The sequence below is a fragment of the Sesamum indicum genome, linkage group LG10 (genome assembly GCF_000512975.1).
Source record: "Sesamum indicum cultivar Zhongzhi No. 13 linkage group LG10, S_indicum_v1.0, whole genome shotgun sequence".
Taxonomy (NCBI): domain Eukaryota; kingdom Viridiplantae; phylum Streptophyta; class Magnoliopsida; order Lamiales; family Pedaliaceae; genus Sesamum; species Sesamum indicum.
Genome location: NC_026154.1, coordinates 12,004,402 through 12,021,884, shown reverse-complemented (window position 1 = coordinate 12,021,884; position 17,483 = coordinate 12,004,402). Strand labels below are relative to the sequence as shown.

Below are 17,483 nucleotides of genomic sequence, written 5' to 3'. Positions count from 1 at the left end.
TTCCATATGGTTTTAGATACCAAGTTCAATGAACTTAACTCTATTCGCAAATAAATAAAAAGAATTAAAGTTAAGTGAGTTCAAGACAGGAAATCAACACTCAAAAGGCTTAAAGTCACAAGTTCCGTACGTTTCCTTCATCAAACCATTTGTACATCTAACTTCAATGAATTAAAAACAATATAAATGAGGACGCCAAGAAAATATTATTCATATGAAAAGGTATCAGAAGCACATTTGCTTATTCTTTGACTCAGCTAGTTGTAAATTTAAGTTGTTTCATCCGTACTTCCATTGAAATGTACCAACGACCGAACCCCTTCAACTGTAAGGAATTAGATGGAGAAACAATACTGCACCATTCATGCACGTTTACCTTTCTTCTATCTTTAACAAATTAGATGAGAATGGAGCTCGATAAAATAACAGACCCATATAAAAATACAATATATGGATTAAAAGAAGGAGAAAAACAGGTAAAAAAAATAGTTCTTTGCTCAAACAAATAATGATTCAGCCACTGTACATCCAATCAAGTAACCAATTACCTCTGAGTGAACCACAGCCCACATCCAAAACACCAAAAACAAATTACAATAAAATACGCCAAAAGAAGAACACCAAATGCTCGGAAAAACATTCCCGTTTTGCTTCTTGAAGCCCGAAACATTTCGTTTACGAAATTAAAATAAACCTATCCCAAATATAAACACAAAAAGCAGATACGCAACATAACAACAATGGAAAAACATGTAAAATCAAAGGCGAAAAAGCTTTTTTTTTTCTTCTTTTTTGTTATTCCCTTGTCCTATTACCTTAGGGTTCTTGAACATTCTTCATTTTGACTGAATGAAAATGAAGGCGTAGTTAAGATGAGACTGCAGTTACCTGCAATTGGGTTTGGTGGCAGAAAGGCGTCAAAAAGCTTACTGAGAGTAAGTACGCCATGGTAGAGACTGATGAAACCACCATTGCCGCTACTTCTAGAGGTATAAATACAGGCTTAATTATTTTAATCTATAATATAACAAATACTCTTTTACATTTTAAAAATAATATAAATAAAAATAAAATATATAAATTAATAAATTATATTTTAACAAAAAGAAAATTATAATATTATCGATGCAATAAAAGAATTAGTACGGCAATATTAATAAAATATTAAAAAAATTAATTATAATTAATTTTTAAATTAATTAAATAAGGTATAATTTTTATATTAAAAAATAAATACAGCAGTATCTTTGATGATCATTTGTAAGTATAGAAAAAAATAAAACTAATTAAGGAATTATCTACAGAATCAAAAAATATTTATTGTTGTGGAGTTACAAATCCCTGTTTGTGAGTTAATTTATTTTCTTTTCTATATTAGTTATTATTCTTATTTTTATTTATGATATATTTTTCTTTCTTTCTCTTTATTAATTTAATGTACTGATTTATACATTTTTTATTATATGCTCAAGGTGTGCCGCAATGGCTATTATAATAAAAAAATCAAATAAAATTACACTTTTAGTCCTATTACTATGAACCTTTAACACTTTTAGTCCTAAAATTTTTTATTTAGTTCTATAATTTGTACCCCTTTACATATTTCTTTTAGTTTTTAACGAATTTGGTCCAAAATCTCTCACATTTAGTCATATTTCGATAATTTTGCTTCTACGTTGGCACATTTCGTCCACCATAAAATTTTTCAGCCAAAACGCCTAGCCGAAAAAAATAAGTCATTCACCAAGTGTGTCCTCAATAATTTGGGGTTTAATGAGCAATGAGTGGAATGTTTTCTCAAATTAAACCCTAGCTTCTTTCTCAATTTTTTTATATGAGAGAATTGCCGAAAATTAGTTGAAATTACTTTTTTGTTGAAACTTATGAATTCGAACATCAAATTTGAGCTAAAGAAACACAAAAGAAAAAAAAAATGAGCCAAAGAAGTTCCAAATCAAGTGTTGTAAACTGTAAATATGAGAAGAAGGCTTAGTTAAAGTGTTTACAGAGTGATATCCCGGAAAGTAGTTATACTCCTATGAAGACTACAAGGTATGTAATTTTTTGAATATGCATTGTAATATTTTTTTTTCATAAATATTTTATAGAAAATTGAATATGGCAAACATGGGTGTGACTTTTTCTGTGGGAGGATCCACCTATGTGGGCTAAATTGCATATTTGATCCCACAAAGAAAGGTCGATGTCCTTTTTGGTCCCATAATTTAGAGAAATTTATTTTTGGTCCCAAAAAATGTTAAGAAAAGTTGCAAAGTTGATCCCGTTAGTAACTTTCCGTTATTTTTTAATGAAAAGTTGCAAATTGTCGTTAGTTTATCAACTAACTCATTTTTTGACCTTGCTGCACGTGGGGTGATGAATTGGAGGGAAGACTACCGCCAAAATGAAACCCCTCTATATTATAAAAAGCCATAAAAAATGGCCTGTTGCTGTGTGTATTGAGTATATTGCTCTGTTTTGTGGATAATATTGAAAATAACATATACTCTTTTTTTTTTATATCAGTCTATATTTACTACAATTTCATTTCAGGCACAACATCATAACATTTTACATAAGAAAAACAGGTTGACATATTCCTATTTTCTTACATTAAAAATTGTATTAAAAAACACAAAAATAAAGAAATGAAAAAAAAAAAAGGAGAGGGGATCTCATTTTGGGGGTAGATTTTTCCTCCAATTCATCACCGGCAGTGCAGTAAGGTTAAAAAAGTGAGTTAGTTAACAGACTAACGGCAATTTGTAACTTTCCATTAAAAGTTAACAAAAAGTTACTAACGGGCCAACTTTACAACTTTTCTAAATATTTTGGGACAAAAACAAATTTTTATAAATCATGGGACCAAAAGACCGATCCTTATTTATGGGAATAAATACAATTTAGCCACCTATGTGTCTAAGGAAAATGGCTGTGATACCTGCTTTACTTTGCAATATCAGGTAGAAAGAGGAGTAAATTGCAATATTAAAGATGAAGTTGACTGTTGTAATTGTTCTTTTTACTATAACATTGTTTTTGTTTTCTTGATTTAATGTAAAAGTTTATGATATACATATATATATATATATATATATATATATACTTAAGTATCTTGAGATTGTACAATTGTGGTTTAATTTTGCAGGTGTTAGTGGTGGTGCAAAAACCACTTAAGAATTAGGAATGAAGTTGTGTCATTGTTGTTATTATTCGAGGTAAGTTATAGCTACTTGTTTTAAAATTTAATATAATTATAAATATCTTTTTATTATTTAAAAAATTATAATTATACTGTTTAAATAAAAATTTTATGTGGCCCCTAAATAATGAGGTAAAATTAATATTTTATCCTTGTTATTTCTTTTAAAGAAATAGTTTGAGAAAATATAAAAAAAAAATTAAGGGTGAGTAAGTAAATAATCCATAAGTCATATAGTTTATAAGAATATTTAAAAATTCTAAAATATATATAAAATTATAATTGATAATCCAAAAGGGTATTTTGGCCAGTTCACCAAAAAAATTAGATGAAGACATAACAGAGGCTAACAAAATGTGTTTGTTGTTATATGGATGTTAAAATCAGGGAGATATTTGTAATTTTTCGAACAATAAGGTACTTGTAATTATGTAAAATGGTCACTAGAAAGCCAATTAGATTTACTGTTTTCAAAACTATTAGTCAATCTTCTGATTAATATAGTAAGTGTACATCAAAAGCATTAGTGTTTCTTGTGCCTACAACTTACATTAAACGACATTTCAATGTTACGATAAATACTCACAAACCGAAAGGTTAAACTCATGGAGTTGGTTGTGCATAGGTTGGCAGCTATGAAACAAACTTCTAAGGGTCGATATAAAACATTTCAAGTTGCAGACCTCGAAACGTGACCTCCGTAGTCCTATAAAAATTTGCACTAGGTATTGCAGTGTCGAGTTTCATCTGCAGGAGATGTAGGTCGTCAGTAAAATTTTAGTAGATTAGTTGGCAAGGTAATCGACTTATTGAACTGACTCGTGAGAATCGTCATATGGAAGCCATGAAGACTTGGCATATATGATTAGAATTTTTAGTTTTCATAGTACGGGATTAGTCCTCGAACTTGAGGAATCATGGCAGTCGCGTGCATACGAATACTATATGTTAGATCTGACGAGCGGTAACTATATTATGAGATATGGTCTTTATAAGCCTTGTCTAGTGCAGTTGGAGTATATAGCGAGGAAGGTGGATTCCAAGAAAGAATTTGTCCCCTGTCTTGTGAGAGTGAGTTCTCCGATGCGCTTTAAGATGGTTTAGACTCTTTGAGTGTATGATCATAGTCATTGATTAAGTGGGAAGGAATTTTCTACGACGATCAGTAGAGTAAACGAATTTTAAGTATGAAGCATAAATATCTAGTCAAGGATGGGAACCGATATCCAATTTCATGCCCTAGACTAAGGTTGGGAGATAGTTGACAGTAAGACCATACCCGTATAAAACTCAAAGCTAAATGTTCATGTCACTATTCATGTAGCTTCTAGTGTCATGGACTTTTGTTAGATGGTCACCCAAGGTAACGGGTTATTTTTAGTTATAGGTTAATCAAAAATAATTTATTAAATTAGTTTAATTAATTATGTTGGTAACACACCTGTCTAGTTGAGGGTAAATCTAAAGAGTCACACATAAATCACTAGGAAGTGATGGAATTAATTCCGAAAGAGGAATGAATTTAATTGGATTAAATTAAATTCTTGAAAGAGATGATTGGATCATTTATGTGGAGCTATCCATTATATTGATTATTTAAAATTTAGTTAATTAAATTATTAGAATTTTGGATTTGGCTTTTAAAATTGAATTAATTTAACAAGCTTGGACTAATTAATTAGTGGATTGAGTTCATTAATTAATGAGTAGATGGAGTTGTTTGATTAGAAGATGGAATTCATTCATTAGAAATGGGCTAGAAATAATTAGTTTGACTAATTATGTTTGATTGGATTTAATTAATTAAGTGCATTTTGGGTTTGTGAATATTCAATTGCATTAAATATTCACTTGGCATTCTCTATTGGGTATTTTTTAATTAAATTAAATAATGATCCCAATAGAATAAGTTATTGGACTCAATTTAATTTGTTGAATAAGTTAATCGAGCCCAGTTCAAGTGTATACAAGCCCTAACCCACGTTGACCTTCTCTAAGTCAACTTACCTTGCTTTTAAGCAAGAAAAATTGGCTGCTAGGTGAGATTGTGAGGCTGATTTCGAATTCATGGAATGGTAGAGGAGTCATACAAAGTTGGTGGAGATAGGAAAATGACCTAGTTGAGTAGGTTTTCTTTCCTTTCCCAACTTCATACCTGCTATTTCATAACCCTAACACGCATTAACAAGCCAAATTTTCTCTCCCTAAGGTGCTGATTTTCGTCCATCATTCTCTTCCCTTCTCTCATGCTATTCTTGGTTTAGAACCAAGTCAAGAACTAAGTAGATCGGAAATGCACTAAGCAATATTGTAGTTTTTCGATCCTCTTTTTGGATTTATTCCTTGCTAGGACGAGGACAAGTTTCATATCTTGATATGGTGTGGACGATATTTAGAGGGCTTCTACATTGAAACCTTAGGTGGACGTAAGCCGGCAAGGAGTTCAACACGTGTAGTCAATTAAAGAAAATGACTAATTGAACCTTATATTTTATCTTTAGTCAATCCATTAGAAATGCATAAGGCCCACATTTGGTACGGCCTTGCGGATTTGTTGTCTGAAAATATGTAAAGTTCAAATTTGTTATGGACTTTTAATATGGAACCCAATTATTAGCCAATCATTTAAGCTTTTAATTGGTAATTTATTTCAAATTTTTTATATCAACACAAACATCATATAAAATATTTCAGAAAAAATGCTACTTGACTTCCCGTAACTTAGAGCCATTACACTTTTGATCCTACAAGTTATAAAAAGTCATTTTTTGTCCTCTAGCACATTTTCTGTTTGATAGTTAACCAAAAAGCTTATGGTTGTTAAGTCTTCAGGATGGAGGGAAAATTGACGTGTTTTTTCAGACGAAAACATTTTCTCTTTCTTTTTGGAAAAAGGTTGGGAACATTTTTTGGGGAAAGATGGGGGAATATAATTACCTTGGAGGGAAAAAACCAAAGGAGGAAGTTAGGAAATTGTTGGAATTTCTCATTCCACTGCTGCTGCTGCTATAGACTCTGCTACTGCCATGGTTGATCACACTCAGAAGCTTGAAGGCGCTACCGTTGCTTCTGACCTCTTAGATCAAGGATAGTTGCCTGGAAGAAGCGTTCTTTTATTTTACATTTTTCTTCTTGCTTTCTTAGTTATTATACAGTCAGCCTCTTAGTCATTTATTCGACGTCTGATTGGTCCACGTCACTTGATGGGGCAGTTGCAGATTAGTTGTAGTTTGGCGGGTTAGTTATTTTTAAAACAGATTCCTCTTCCCCTATACATAGTGCTCTATAACAATTTTTCTGAAGTAATGGAAGAAATCTCAGCTGCTCTCATTTCTCTCTTGAAAATGCATCTTTTGCTCTTCAGTTTTAACACTTTTTCTACATGGTATCAGAGCCTTCTTCTTCAAGGTCTCTTGATACTTAGAATATACAATAATTTGCAAATAAGCCACAGTAACAGGCGAGGCTCATGACGGACGCGCCAACAATGGCGGGGGAACAATATGAGAAAGATGTACTTTATCTACATCCTGCTGACAGCTCCAGCTTTATGCTGGCATCTACACCATTGAATGGATCAAATTATTTGACATGGAGCAAAGCGGTGTATATCGCTCTGGGTTGCAAAATGAAGATAGCCTTCATTGACGGAACATTTCCACGGCCACCAGCGGGATCTGCTCAGTTTGAGCAGTAGAGAAGAGCAGATCTTATGGTGACCTCGTGGTTGTGGAATTTGATATCGAAAGAAATCATAGAGGCCTTCATGTATGTAAGTTCTTCGCGAGAGCTATGGTTAGAAATACAAGCCAGATACGGACGCAGCAGTGCTCCGTTGATCTACTAGTTACAAAGTGAGATTTCTTCAATCTCACAAGGGGATATGACCTTGACTACTTACTTGAAGAAGATGAAGAAGCTATGGAATGAGTTATTTTGTTCGGCACCTTCACCTAAGTGTATGTGTGGAGGTTGCACTTGCGGAATCAACACTTCTATTCGGACGATGTACTCTTCGATGCAGCTTATGCAGTTCCTCATGGGGCTCCTTGAGAGCTTCGAGAAAGAGAAAAACTAGCTGCTAATGATGGATCTGTTCCCGGATCTTGAGAAGGCATTCTCGATGATTTTTGCCTTGGAACAACAGAGGAATGTGCAAGTCCAACTTGCAGATAACACTGCTTATCAAGTGGCTTGAAGGAACACAAAAGGGAAGGGACACACAAACAATTGTAGAAACGGAAATCTTTGTGGACAAGAGTTCTATTGTGTGCACACACTGCAACAAGATAGGATATCTAAGGGGTACTTGCTTCCAATTGCACGGGACACCAGATTGGTTTAAAACGCTGAATGATAAGAAGAGACAAACTGCTGTGAGCCACAATTTTTCTGGAAATGTGGAAGGGAAAACAGTTAGAAAAGTGGATGGTTCAGGTGCTAGTACTGAGGCGCGATCTGAAGTGGTGGATTTAATGGAAGAATTGTTAAAAATGATGAAGCAGAAGGAGGTACCCTCAGATCCTATATCCAACTATGCGAATTATGTGCACTATGATGAGCAATTTTGCAGGTAACGTTCTTGTACCTCCTGCACCAAATCTGAATGACTGGATTATTGACACTAGAGCTACAAATCATGTGTGTGCGCATTTATCTTATTTTGATACTTATACCGTTCCTTCTCATACACATCTCATCCATTTGCCCGATGGAACCAAGAAAACTGTGACTTATGTTGGAACTGTGAGAATTTCAAAAAAACTGATCTTACTTCAGTGTTTTTCATCCCTGATTTTTCTGTCAATCTCCTTTCCATTAGTCAACTTTGTAGTAGCAATGCTTACTCTTTCCTCTTCAATCAATTCACCTGCATCTTGCAGGACCAGGTGAGTAAAGAGGTGGCAAAGGGAACTTTGAACAGAAAGCTTTACATTTTGAGATCCTCTACTTTTAAACCTTCGTTCAATTCTAGTATATCTGTTCCCAATTCCTATTCTGGCGTTGTTGAGTGTAATGATTCCTTGTGGCATAAGAGGTTAGGGCATGCTTCCATGACCGCTATTAAGCATATACCAGAATGTAACATTTCAGATGACTCATTGAAAATGAAATGTGACATATGCCCAAAAGCCAAGCAATCTAGAATCATGTTTAAACCAAGTGATTCGCTCAGTTACACCCTTTGCTTTGATTCATTTGGATGTTTGGGGGTCGTACAAAACACCTAGTTTATCAGGGTGTAGTTATGTTCTTACAATTCTAGATGATTACAGCAGGTGCTTATGGACGTACCTCATTAAGCACAAAGATCAAGTGACTTCCACTTTACTTCAATTTTCAGCCATGGTTAAGACTCAATTTGAGGTTGTGATTAAAGTGTTGCGTACAGACAATGAGTCTGAATTTATCAATGCTAATTTTCAAACTTTATGTCACAAACTTGGGATTATCCATCAAACATCGTGTGTATATACTCCTCAACAAAATGGGAGGGTAGAAAGGAAGCATAGGCACCTCCTTAATGTTGCCCGTGCACTCTTGTTTCAAGCGTCTCTTCCATTAAAATTTTGGGGGGATTGCATATTGGCTGCCACTTATATATCAACAAAACACCTACAAAACTCCTACATTGGAACACCCCATTTCAAATGTTATTTGGATATGCCCCTAACTATTCCCACATCAAAAATTTTGGTTGTCTTTGTTTTGCTACAAATTTGAGTCCTCATAAAACAAAGTTCGACAAACGTGCTCACAAATGTGTATTTCTTGGATATTCAATGTCACAGAAAGGATATAAGGTCTTTGACTTGGAAGATCACACCCTCTTCACTTCTAGGGATGTGATCTTCCAAGAACACTTGTTTCCTTATGCACAAGATAAAGTTGAGGAGACATCTAGCTGCCCTTTGCCCAGGTTACTGCTGGTAGTGTTCCTATTGATCTATCTCATTGCTCACCCAATACTGCTATCTCACCACTTCCTACAATTGTTGAAAATGTTCCTACCAATCCATCAAGTGATACTATTTCTACTCCTATCATCCCTCCTTGTAGGTTTGCTAGAGTGAGTCAAAAACCTCTTTGGCTCAATGATTTTGTGTGTCAAACTAACTCTAATGTCCTGCGTCTAAGTCTGTTGCATACACATCTTTTGTAGCTTCTCTGTCAGCTTTGCAGGAGCCCTGTTCATATGAGGAGGCAGCTCAGTATCCGGAGTGGAGAGCAGCGATGAATGACGAAATACAGGCTCTGGAGAAAAATCACACATGGAAGTTGACACCCCTTCCACCGAGGAAGCGAACCATTAGGAACAAGTGGGTATACAAAGTGAAATTGCGGCTGATGGAAGCATAGAATGGTACAAGGCTCGTCTCGTCGCCAAAGGATATAATCAGGTTGAAGGCGTCGATTACAGTGAGTCTTTTTCTCCAGTAGCGAAGGCAATCACGGTGCGTCTCTTTCTTACTCTTGTTGCTGCGAAAGGTTGGGCTCTACAGCAGTTAGACGTCAATAACGCGTTTCTTCATGCACATTTGGATGAAGATATATATATGTTTCCCCCTGCTGGTTATGAAGTTGGTTCAGGGCTCGTTTGCAAATTGGAGCACTCTTTATACAGATTGAAGCAGGCGTCCCGACAGTGGAATGTGGAACTAACTATGCGTTTACAAGAATTTGGGTTCGTTAAATGTGCACACGATCATTGCCTACCTTCTTCACACTGGTCGCGGTTTAATCTCCCTTTTGGTATACGTGGATGACATTCTTCTTGCTAGGGATTCCATTGATGAGTTTCAGCGAGTGAAGTCTTATCTCCATGATCTCTTCACTATCAAAGACATAGGAGATGCACGTTATTTTTTAGGCTTGGAGATTGCAAGAAACTCTGATGGTATCTATTTAGCCCAAACGAAATACATTCAAGACATCATCACAGACACCGGTTTGCAGCAAGCTAAAGCTGTATCTACTCCGTTTCCCACAGGAATCAAGTTGTGCTCAGATGCTGGTGCACTTCTTCAGGCTCCTGATTCATATAGGCGACTTGTGGGAAGGTTGCTCTACCTCAGCTTTACCAGACCTGATATATCACACTCTGTGCAGCAGTTAAGTCAATTCTTGAATCATCATTGTGACGCTCATTGGAATGCAGCTCTCCATGTGGCAAAATACCTCAAGGGTTGCCCTTCCCTTGGTCTTTTTTCACCTGTTGTTAATTCGTTTGAGCTTCAGGAATACTCTGATGCGGATTGGGCATCTTGCTCAGATTTGAGGCGTTCTTTGATGGGATTTTGTATCTTCCTTGGGCTGGCTCTTGTTTCGTGGAAAACTAAGAAGCAATCCACTGTTTCTCGTTCAAGCACAAGCTGAATATCCCAGCTTAGCTGCTACTATTTATGAGCTCTGTTGGCACTCGTTTCTGTTGGCTGATTTTGGAATTCCTCTGGTTTTGCCTATTTCACTCTTCTGTGACAACAAGGCCACTCTTCACATCCTTTCAAATCCGGTCTTTCACGAGCATACTAAGTACATTGAGATAGATTACCATCTCATGTGTGATGCCTACAAAGATGGATTCATTGCCCCTGTTCTTGTTCGGTAGTTTCACCCAGCTTGCAGACACTTTCACTAAAAGCGCTTCCTTTGAAGATTTTCAGCTCGATTTTGTCCAAGTTGGGACTCGTCTCCTTTGCCCCCAGTCCCACTTGTGGGGGTGCTATTGGAATTTCTCATTCCACTACTGCTGATGCTGCTGCTATAGACTCTACTACTGCCATGGTTGATCACACTCAGAAGCTTGAAGGTGCTGGCGTTGCTTTTGACCTCTTAGATCAAGGATAGTTTCCTGGAAGAAGCATTCTTTCATTTTATGTTTTTCTTCTTGCTTTCTTAGTTATTATACAGTCAGCCTCTTAGTCATTTATTCGACGTCTGATTGGTCCACGTCACTTGATGGGGCAGTTGCAGTTTAGTTGTAGTTTGGCGGGTTAGTTATTTTTAAAACAGATTCCTCTTCCCCTGTATATAGTGCTCTGTAACAATTTTTCTGAAGTAATGGAAGAAATCTCAGCTGCTCTCATTTCTCTCGTGAAAATGCATCTTTTGCTCTTCAGTTTTAAACACTTTTTCTACAGAAATTAACTAATTAAGGCAAGGAAAGCCACTGCTCTCCTGACAAATAGTGTGTCATCAACCACCTTCCTCAATTCTTCCATTTCCCAGCATAAAGTCTCTAGCTTGTCTCCAACTGCATGCATTGTTGATTTCTCCTGACCAGCTTACTGCAAACCTTGCTCTTAATGAGCCTGCAGGTGTACTGAAGTTGGACATTTTTCTTATTAGAGTCCAACACCATAAAATGTCGAAGGACCTAATCGACTGATGAGGGTAATTACCTCAGCAGGACAAAGAGGACCAGATTACCCTCAAATTATTGTGTAATTTCCGAAAAGGGCAGGACTTGAATATAAATTCGCAGGTCGGGTCACCTGCCTGACCTGCCTGACCCTGTTCATAAGAGAGGACCCAGGTTTATCAGCCATTTGATCATCTGATACAAACGCCCAAATGATGCCACGTGGAGCCATCTTATACGGTACCGTACACTATAAATACTAGCAAATATGAACATTTAGAAAAAAGGTGCATTTATTACATTCTCAATCTTACCTGCTCTCCTTAGATCGAGTTCGACCCCATTCCTTTTAACTTAAGCATCAGAGGGCCTTAGTTGGGCGCCACCCAGCAAGCCTAGCGTGTGTTCAGTTCTCAAAATCCATTATCAGGAAGCTCGAAGAGGGTTCTACGAATCGACCTCAGGATATCAAGATCCGACAACCCAACCCCGATCGTGTGACCTGCATCACCGACGATCCAAAGATACAAACCTGAGAAAAAAAAAGATGTTAGTATTTAGTTAGCGGTGAATAGAATTTACCCTCCTGTGATATTGAAAATGAGCAAATTACTCCTATGAAAAATAAATAGCAATTTACCCCCTTGTGTTTCATTTTTTAAAACATATAAGGTAAATTGCTACATTTTCAAAAATACAAAAAAATTAATTACTATTTTATTTTTTACGAGGAACAAATTATTACATTTTAAAAAACACTTGGTGTTGACATGTCTCAGTAGATCCTGCTATTAATGGGCAAGTCTCAATTGGGGTAAGTGTTTACCTCTCCGTATTTTGCTTGAGCTTTAAATCAATTGGCCTGGCTATGTCTTGAGCTTTAAAAGAGTTGATGCTCTACGCATCAGTATGGCCAATGTTTTATATTATTATGAAAATATCTTTAAATAGATTCTTGAAAATTCAACCCAATGATAAAAATAATTAATTTTAAAAATCTTTCATTTATATCATATAACAATTTTAAACTCAAGATCTTATATAAATATTCTTTGAACTATGAAAATCATTTTAAATATTTTACCACAATTTGATCCTAATACTACATTTATTTACTATATTTAACAATATACGGTATTCAGCGGACAAGTGGGGCTTTTTCTTTAAATTTTTTATATATGAAAAAATGTAAGCAATTCCTGTGACATTGTAAATGAGCAAATTATCCTCTTATAAAAAAAACCAATTTAATTGTATCCTTACTTAAGGATTTTTTTCTCAATAATATATCATAATTAGTTATAAAAAATAAAATTCTATAAAGAAAAGACTATTTAAAAATCTTAATACATCTGAACTACTTGACAATGATAAATATATTCAATTAAGAAAAACAAATAGGCAAATAGTATCTCTATGTGATTAATTATATATTAGAACAACTTTTTAAATACTTTAACAAAAATTTAATTTACTAAGGCTTTAAAATGAAATAGCGTCTGAATAATATATAAAATACTAATCTAAACTTTAAAAAACTAAAAAAAAAATAAAAGAATAAGTATTATGAAATTTTAGTTAAAAATATTAGTTTTATTAAATTAGAAGTGCTTTTGAAAAATTTAATATGAGTAACTTCTAACTAATTGATTTTATTTTAATATTTATATTAAATAATTATTTTTAGATTGTACTTTCATGTATATTTGATTTTTTACCATAATATACTGGAAATAAAATAATATTGATAAATGCAACTTATGATTATGATTAAATATATAAAAGTGAGAATCTTTTTTAGTGTTTATTCCTATTGTGAGAAGACATTAGTACTTAAGTATTCTTTTTAATAATAAATAAGAATCCATTATATAAAGGATAAAGAATATAATTGGTTCCTTAAATTTGTGTTTGAAATCTCTTTAGTCCCTAAATTTTATTTTTAATGTCAGCATTCCTAAATTTTAATTTTTATCTCAAATCGGTCTCTTGGACCACTTTTCGACTAAAATACAGCCAAGATAAAGTTCATGTGACCTACACATGGTATAATCTGCAAAGGTTATTTTGTCATTATGTATTTTTTTTTTTAAAAAAAAAGATAAAGTAAACACCTAGCTGTGCTTTATGACACGAGCGTATTCTCCAAATGAGCATATTATGCATACAAACCAAGAGTTACACGCCACGATCGAATCGTGTAACACGGTCATATTCTTTCACTGCACGAACATACCAGAACACGCCTAGTTCCACCCTTCAAAAATTAACTTTTCATCCTAAAGTACGTTTTTTACCAAATTTTTTCCTAAATCATGATTTTACAAACTTTTTAACTATTTAATGGAAGAATTCAAATATTTCCAAGGGAGAAACAAATATTTTAGCTGAACCGGGTTCATTTTATTATATCACATATATTTGCTTCAAGAATTAGTTCACACACAATATCTACTTAGTACCCCATGTGTATTTCTAGCTCTTTCATTATATAGAATAAAAAACACAACTACACAAGCTAACACAAAAAACATCTTCATTTGATTTTGGGCTTCTTGGAGTTATGATATATCATTCTCTAAATTTCTCACCTTCCATTCAAAAAAGAACCAATTTGATAATTTACAAATTTAATGAACTAAATTGAGAAAAACGAACATAAACTTTTTACCCTCAATTATAATATGGTCAGAGGGACCATTTTGAAATAAAAGTTAAAGTTTAGGGATGCTAACGTTAATATATTAACTTAAAGGATTACAGTGATTCTATATAAAATCGAAACTAAGGGATAGACTTTAATATTTAATTTCTATCAAAGAAGAAAAATATTTGATATTTCTTATTCGTCTAAACTACTTAGAAGATGAATAATATAGCTAGCTAAAATATAAATAGATAAACAATATTTTAATATGCTTAATTTGCAAAGAAAGATCTTATATGTTTATATAAAAAAATTAATTTACTAGGGTACAATATAATTTAAAATTAATAGAATGTGAGTAATATGTATTAATTTAAACTTCACAAAATAAAAATATAATATAGAATAAGTATGAGAAAAATCATCAACTTTATTAAATTAAAAGCATTATTGAAAAATTTAAATTGAGCGACTTCCGACTAATTAATTTTATTTTAAATTAATATTAGATATTTATTTTTAGATGGTAGTTTTTTTTTCATATTATAATGGCTGTAAAATAATAACATGATTAGCCCGTGTATTTTTTAAAATAAAATAATTTATCTTTTTAAATAGAGAAGTAAATTATTTTAATTTTAAAAAGTACAAAGAGATAAATTACTATTTTTATATCGTAGAGAATAATTTATTGATTTGTGACATGACATGAAATAAATTGCATAAGCCCTTTTTACATTCAAGAATCTTAACGAAACCCTTGTTTTATATCAATTGAATACTAAATTCCAAACAACAATTCAATGTTGTGATGAATATCCAACCACACGGAAGGCATAAGAAAGATAGAAAGGACAAGAATTGGCATCCCTTGTCCGAATGGAAGAAGCCCTTTAAATTCACATCCAAGAAGACAAAGAGGGGATGCAGACCAACAACTTTCTCCCAACAATTGTCCTAGCACAAACATTTCTGCTCTTGTCGTTCTTGATCCCATCCATGGCGGTTGACTCGTCATCATCGGATGCCCAAGTTCACATCGTTTACGTCGAAAAACCTGAAGCCCAGGATCCAGAAGCGTTTCATATCCAGACTCTGACCTCTGTTCTTGGCAGTGAGGATGCTGCGAAGAAGGCTCTGGTGTACAGCTACAGGCATGCTGCAAGTGGCTTTTCTGCCAAGCTGACTCCAGACCAGGTGTCTGCGCTCTCACAACAACCGGGTGTGCTTCAGGTCGTCCCCAGTCGGACTCTCCGCCTGCACTCCGGTGGAGTTGGGAAGATCTAATGGTTTACGCATATCAGTACCTTCTATTTGTCTCTTTATGCCTTGTGAACAACTCTCTATGTGCTGTCGTATGCTTCATCGCCTAAATATATAGGATCTTGTTCTTTTTTATAATCAAAACGTTGGTTTTGGTATAAACGTAGGGGTGATCTCTTGTGTTGTGAGTCGCATTAAGATATGTTGTCTCAATATTTACTTTGAATTGTGGATAAGTCGAATTTGTGTCTTTTTATTTAGGTTGTTTTGATTAGATTCAATTGGATCCAAATTTAAATATAAAATGAACAGAAAAATATGACGAATAAAGTCAAAATGATATTTGCCCTCTAAAAATAAGAAAAATCTTAATACTCCATGGGTCAGCGTTTTTTGAGCGATTGCACGGCACCCACACTACAAAAAAAATTATCTTATAGTAACGACTTTTGTAACGGCCAAGTTATTAATTTAGAACAGTTTTTGAAAATTGTAACGATCCTTGTAACGGCACCCCATTCCGCGGCTTTTCTGGGCATTCTAAAATATTTGTAACGGCTTACTTGGCAGCGGTTATAATTTGTAATGACTTGCTTGGCAGCGGTTACAATTTGTAACGGGCTTCTTAACAGCCATGAGAGGCTGTTGCAAGAGTAGTCCAATTGTAGAAAATGCATTTGGACCTGTTTTTGGAATGGCCAAATTAAATTTGATTTAATTGTTATTGGAATGACCTTTGTAACACTTATAGGTATGGGTGAGCTTGAATGTTGGATCGGTTGTTGGAATACTTTTTGTAACGGCTGTGCATTATGTTGTAACGGCTGTTGTATCGAGCTTTTTATTTCTTTTTTCCACAGTTTTTGTAATGGCCTTTGTAACTCCATATATGTATGTTGGTTTTAGTTTGCATCTGCCTTTCTAACTGTTTTTTATACTGTTTTATTAATGGCTCTTGGAAGGCCATTTTCAAAATCGATGTCTATCTTTTGCACTGTCTTTGTAACAACTTCGAGATTATATAACAACAATTCTTATTCCAAAAGTCAATATAAAAGCAATGATCGAAAAATATTTTTTATAATATTTAATTAAATTTTATCTATTTTAATATTTATTTTTGTAAAAATAAATTATTGAAGTTTTTGTTATATCTGGACAGTTTTAATTTCTTAAATACGTAATATTATATTAAAAAATATATAAACAAGAAAATAAAACAATTAATTATAAAAATAAGAGTATTGTTTAAAAATTGTATTTTACAAATAAAAATAAATAATTCTAACATAAATCACCCTTCGGCTCGGCTGCGTGTTCGTCATCGTCGGGTACCGGGGATCAGCTGGAGGCTAAGGCGTTGGAGGATCGTGTCAAGTGGGATCTATTCGCCGCATCGATCCACTCCTTGAGCCTCGCTACCCGATCATCAAGGTCGGGGCCCAGCAGTTGTGGTGGTGAGGGCGATGGAGCAGTGGACCTGCTGGGCTGTGATTAGGGCTGGCAGACGAGTCGAGCCGGCTCGTGAGCCTCAATTTTGAGCTCGACTCAAGCTTGAGCTCAATTCTCTCTGTTCATCCGCTAGCGAGCTTTTTCTACTTTATTTTATTTTTTTATATATATATATTTTTATTTATAAATTTTTTATATATTTAATTTTATTCAATACTTTATCAATTTTATACTCAAAATTGACCATATATAATCGAAAACCTTTGCATTCCCCACAGCATAATCGAAAACTTCTACATAATCAATTATGCTATGTTACCACTAGTTATTGAACTAAACAAACAATTACGAATTTGCAAGTTCAATTTGCTAGGCAAATATTCTTGACAATGAATAATGGTACCTGTCATTCATAAATCGGATGATTTGTAATAAAAGCACAGAAAACAACACAAATACCAATATGAATAAAAGTCAAAAGTATAAATTAGATCTCACACGTGTTGGAACATTCACCAAGTCTTCAATCGGAATGAGAGAACTAGCTAGACATGCTT

General features: G+C 34.2%; 2 protein-coding genes across 3 annotated transcripts in view; one reads left to right on the top strand and one right to left on the bottom strand.

Annotated features, from left to right (window-relative positions):
- The window catches only part of LOC105172366, a 6,511-nt gene extending 5,513 nt beyond the window's left edge, over nucleotides 1-998 (bottom strand). The window contains exon 1 of one of the 2 annotated variants that reach the window (XM_011093756.2): nucleotides 889-998. In XM_011093756.2, the coding sequence (XP_011092058.1) occupies nucleotides 889-972 (84 nt within the window). In that variant the 5' untranslated portion in view covers nucleotides 973-998. Of the gene's footprint in view, nucleotides 1-815 lie in introns of both variants that reach the window. The other variant, XM_011093757.2, reaches the window with a different exon arrangement.
- On the top strand, nucleotides 15,050-15,693 carry LOC105172365 (subtilisin-like protease SBT3.14). Its single transcript, XM_011093755.2, has one exon. The coding sequence runs from the start codon at nucleotides 15,136-15,138 to the stop codon at nucleotides 15,496-15,498; it is 363 nt and encodes a 120-aa protein (XP_011092057.1). The 5' UTR covers nucleotides 15,050-15,135; the 3' UTR covers nucleotides 15,499-15,693.